The sequence below is a fragment of the Miscanthus floridulus genome, chromosome 17 (assembly GCF_019320115.1).
Source record: "Miscanthus floridulus cultivar M001 chromosome 17, ASM1932011v1, whole genome shotgun sequence".
Lineage (NCBI taxonomy): Eukaryota > Viridiplantae > Streptophyta > Magnoliopsida > Poales > Poaceae > Miscanthus > Miscanthus floridulus.
The window spans coordinates 70,172,626-70,177,471 of record NC_089596.1 but is presented as its reverse complement, the minus strand read 5'-3'; the positions used below and the strand labels follow the sequence as shown (position 1 = coordinate 70,177,471).

Genomic DNA, 4,846 nt, shown 5'->3' with positions numbered 1-4,846 from the left:
TATCTGAAAATATCTTCAGCTAAGATGTCTATGCATCGAAAACCTGGCTCTTATTCTAGTCGCTTGACTAAACAAAGTAGATTCCTGTAGCACAGGGAGTTCACTTTACATGACTTATCATGTTAACGCATAATTAGGAAGGACTAAAGTTACTAGCCTCCAGACTCAAAGTACAAGCCGACGATAATGATCGCCTTCAACTAACGCTCCCATGGTGCAGCTGCTCTGGCATGCCGGCCCCCGGTTCAAATCTACTCCCTGTGTTCTTTGTTTTTTTTGGACGGAGGGAGTACCAGTTCACCCGACGGCTCCCACTACCACCACCACCACCACCCCCACACACACACGAGGACACAGGAGAGGAGCAAAGGACACGGGACACCAGCCCGCCGGCGGCGACAGGGTGCGTGTCCGTGTCGTGCGTGCGTGTGCGCCGAGCAAATTCCCCGACCGGCCCCCAGGCCCCAGCCGACGTGGCTCGGCATCCCCAGCTGGATCGCGCAGAAGTAAACGCCGCTTCCCCAATCCTCACCCCACCTCGTCCTCCTCTCCACTCTCTTCTCCCTCCAATAATTCTCTCCTCTGCTCGCTCCACCTCCAAGCACCACCGAATCAGGGAGCGAGTGGGAGCAGAGGAGGAGGGAATCCCATGTCTCCGCCCTTCGCTGGAGCAGATCCTCGGCGAGCCGGCGTGGAGCTGCTGCGGCTGCGGTAGAAAAGCCAGCTGAGCCTGCGAGCGCCTGATCCGCCCGCAGGCCGCAGCCCGATCGGGATCGATGGGCGGGGAGGCGCCGGAGCCCCGGCGGCTGACCCGCGCGCTGAGTATCGGCGGCGGCGACGGCGGCTGGGTTCCCGAGGAGATGCTGCACCTGGTGATGGGGTTCGTCGAGGACCCGCGCGACCGGGAGGCCGCGTCGCTGGTGTGCCGCCGGTGGCACCGCGTCGACGCGCTCTCGCGGAAGAACGTCACGGTGCCCTTCTGCTACGCCGTGTCCCCGGCGCGCCTGCTCGCGCGGTTCCCGCGGCTCGAGTCGCTGGCCGTGAAGGGGAAGCCCCGCGCGGCCATGTACGGCCTCATATCCGACGACTGGGGCGCCTACGCCCGCCCCTGGGTCACCGAGCTCGCCGCGCCGCTCGAGTGCCTCAAGGCGCTCCACCTCCGACGCATGGTCGTCACGGACGACGACCTCGCCGAGCTCGTCCGTGCCAGGGGCCACATGCTGCAGGAGCTCAAGCTCGACAAGTGCACCGGCTTCTCCACGGATGGACTCCGCCTCGTTGCCCGCTCCTGCAGGTACTCGTACTCCTCGATTCTCTTGCTCTTGTTAGCTCCGATCTGGGTGTTGGAGGAAGTAAGATCGAATTGGGGTTGTTACTGAGATGGTGACAATGAGGGGGCGTAGCTACTGTCTAGTCGTTGATTCCCCGAAACGGTTGAGTCATAGCACCCATCACTTTCTGCAAGTAGAAACTTGTGCTACCTTGGGGAGGATTTTTACCAAAAAGCAGGCTTGAGATCTAGCGCCTAAAATTGGGTGGACTGCCCTCAAATGATTAGAGATCCTAACTCCTAAGACCGCAGAAGTTTTAGGAGTGCATCTTCAAACCTGTATGATTACAATTCATGGCTTCTGTTGTAGATTTCTCCAAAAAAAGAGAGTTTAATTGATAGTGTTGTGAATAATTTGATTATGCGATGCCTTATTTGATATATATTATATATAAAGAAAAGTTGAGTCATCGAGCAAACCACATGGAAGGTTGGGCTGTGTTTTGTCTTTGGATAGATCTACCGGAAAAGGAGTCTTTAAATGACCCTAAATTTACGTGTACCATGGATTGTTGGGAATATTTAATGCAAGTCCAATTAATTTAAAACAAGGATACGGCTCCGTTCGCTTCGCTGAAAAGTCGAAACACTGTTCCGGCTGATTTATTGTGAGAGAAAAACACGGTTCCGGCTGAAAAAACAAGCTGAAAAGTACGGATTATAAGACAAACGAACATCCACATACAGTTTTAGGTGTCAGGACAGGGATTGTTGATTGCTAAAAAAGGGGGTTACATTTATTTGCCTATTGGCTGTAGTGCATCCTTTTGTTATTTGATTTTCCCCTTTAGTATTCTTTTAGCTGCTAATATTGTAATGAAATCATCACACTAACTTGGGGTGCTAAATTTCATTAGATCACTGAGAACTTTGTTTCTGGAAGAATGTCAAATTAACGATAAAGGCAGTGAATGGATCCACGATCTTGCAGTCAGCTGTCCTGTTCTGACAACATTGAATTTCCACATGACTGAGCTTCAAGTGATGCCAGCTGACCTAGAGCTTCTTGCAAAGAGCTGCAAGTCACTGATTTCCTTGAAGATTAGTGACTGTGATCTTTCAGATTTGATAGGGTTCTTCCAATTTGCCACAGCATTGGAAGAATTTGCTGGGGGGACATTCAATGAGCAAGGGGAACTCACCATGTATGGGAATGTCAGATTTCCATCAAGACTATGCTCCTTGGGACTTACTTTCATGGGAACAAATGAAATGCCTATTATATTTCCTTTTTCTGCAATACTGAAGAAGCTGGATTTGCAGTACACTTTCCTCACCACTGAAGACCATTGCCAGCTTATTGCAAAATGTCCGAACTTACTGGTTCTCGCGGTAATATCACCTGCTCGTGTAAATTATGAAGATACCCAATTGGCGATCTTTTTTTATCGTAATTGACATTATATATTCTTTTTTTTCAATAGGTGAGGAATGTGATTGGAGATAGAGGATTAGGAGTTGTTGCAGATACGTGCAAGAAGCTCCAAAGGCTCAGAATTGAGCGAGGAGACGATGAAGGAGGTGTGCAAGAAGAGCAGGGAGGGGTCTCTCAAGTGGGCTTGACGGCTATAGCCGTAGGTTGCCGTGAACTGGAATACATAGCTTCCTATGTGTCTGATATAACCAATGGGGCCCTGGAATCTATCGGGACATTCTGCAAAAAGCTCTATGACTTCCGGCTTGTTCTGCTTGATAGAGAAGAGAGGATAACAGAATTGCCACTGGACATTGGTGTCCGAGCTTTGTTGAGGGGCTGCACCAAACTTCGGAGGTTTGCTCTGTACTTGAGACCAGGAGGGCTCTCAGATGCAGGTCTCGGCTACATTGGACAGTGCAGTGGGAACATCCAATACATGCTTCTCGGTAATGTTGGGGAAACTGATGATGGATTGTTAAGTTTCGCATTGGGATGCGTAAACCTGCGAAAGCTTGAACTCAGGAGCTGTTGCTTCAGCGAGCGAGCTCTGGCCCTCGCAATACTACGTATGCCTTCCCTGAGGTATGCATGGGTTCAGGGCTACAAAGCGTCTCAAACCGGCCGAGACCTCATGCTCATGGCGAGGCCCTTCTGGAACATAGAGTTTACCCCCAATTCCGAGAACGCAGGTCGGTTGATGGAAGATGGGGAACCTTGTGTAGATAGTCATGCTCAGATACTCGCGTACCACTCCCTCGCCGGTAAGAGGTTGGACTGCCCACAATCCGTGGTCCCTTTGTATCCTGCGTGAGTGTAAATAGACTAAGCTGGTGCCTTTCTCCCACGTCCTTGCTTCCTTAGCCTCCTCCTGGTCAACAAGAACGATGTTGATAACTTGATATGTGGTATTTGTATGGATCTAGATGGCTAGCTGCTACGTACTGTAATAAGCTACTAGTAGCTGAGATGTCCTGGAACAAGCCCTTGCTATTTTCGCTGCCTGTACTGCTATGTAATCCTAGGAAGATGTATACTAGTACTAAGTAACGGTGGAAGACGTGAGTCTGGCTTGCTCGCCCTGATTTGTACTATTGGAGGTATAAGAATGCCTGGGTTTTGGCCGCCTACTTTGAGCATTGAGATGTGTCTGCGTTGTACTAGTATGTGGTTGCTCCAGTGCTGACGATGAGACAAAACCAAGACTGATTTTGTTTGTTATTATAATATGTGCTTGCTGAGTATATAAAGTTACTATGCCAGGGCCATGAAATTTCTCTTTATGATAAATGATATTTTGCAGTGGAGATCCATACAAAACTAAGACTGATGGTTTCTGTAGCTGATAAGCCGGTTGGCGCTGATTTATTGTGAGAGAAAAATATTATACCATGTCTGTTAAACCAGGGCTGATAAGTTCGAGCGAACACAGGGGAACGAACACCAATTTGATTGCAGGTGCCGTAGCTATGATTGGCAATTGGCATCTCCTCTGGTGTGTTTGCTGCAGCTCTCCGCATCAAGGGCGCTATCGCGGACGTGGCTCCAAGAAGGCGACCTCCTGTTATCAAGACCAAAAGGGCCGTGCGAAAGAAGAGGCGCAATCGCATAGCGCAACACCACACGGCACGATGATTTGGCCACTAGTTTTTAAACTTTTAAAGGGCTAGCGTACAAAAGTTGCGTAGGAGTCTGCATCTCGCGTGACGAGTGGGGGAAGCCGGACCTCACCGCGACAACGACGGCCGTGTGACCGTGTCCAGCGCTACGAAAACGCCAACGGGGAAGCGACTGAGGCTGCTGATCCTGCGATCCAGTGCACAGTCAGTTGTCTGTCTTCGCCTCTTCGTACGCACGAAATGCTACAGACGAAGCTATTTTTAACTTCTTCTTTGTCCTTACGAACCACGTAATACCACGTAATAAGTAAGCAAAAAAAAAGAGAGGAAATAATGCAACTACGTCACGGTAGCAGACAGCTGGGCCACGGTTCTCATTTTACTTGCCACCGCAAGTTAGGACTTGCGGCCCATGCATTGCATCCGGGATCCGGCTTCCTCCGGTCCTCCCCATGTGCATCGGCGTCACTGACCCTGGATCAG

General features: G+C 50.2%; 1 protein-coding gene across 1 annotated transcript; it reads left to right on the top strand.

Annotated features, from left to right (window-relative positions):
• The first annotated feature begins 315 nt into the window (after positions 1-315).
• Positions 316-3,874, top strand: LOC136516309 (coronatine-insensitive protein homolog 1b-like). Its single transcript, XM_066509670.1, has 3 exons — positions 316-1,294; positions 2,188-2,662; positions 2,755-3,874. Exons 1-3 carry the CDS (start codon positions 777-779, stop codon positions 3,556-3,558), a joined length of 1,797 nt encoding a protein of 598 aa, XP_066365767.1. The 5' UTR covers positions 316-776; the 3' UTR covers positions 3,559-3,874.
• The last annotated feature ends 972 nt before the right edge of the window (positions 3,875-4,846 follow it).

Bases quoted from the DNA above. Each gene is read 5' to 3' on its own strand.
- LOC136516309 (XM_066509670.1), top strand. From the start codon at position 777: ATGGGCGGGGAGGCGCCGGAGCCCCGGCGGCTGACCCGCGCGCTGAGT. The intron at 1,295-2,187 runs GTACTCGTACTC...AAATTTCATTAG, and splicing joins CTCGTTGCCCGCTCCTGCAG to ATCACTGAGAACTTTGTTTC. The intron at 2,663-2,754 runs GTAATATCACCT...TTTTTTCAATAG, and splicing joins CGAACTTACTGGTTCTCGCG to GTGAGGAATGTGATTGGAGA.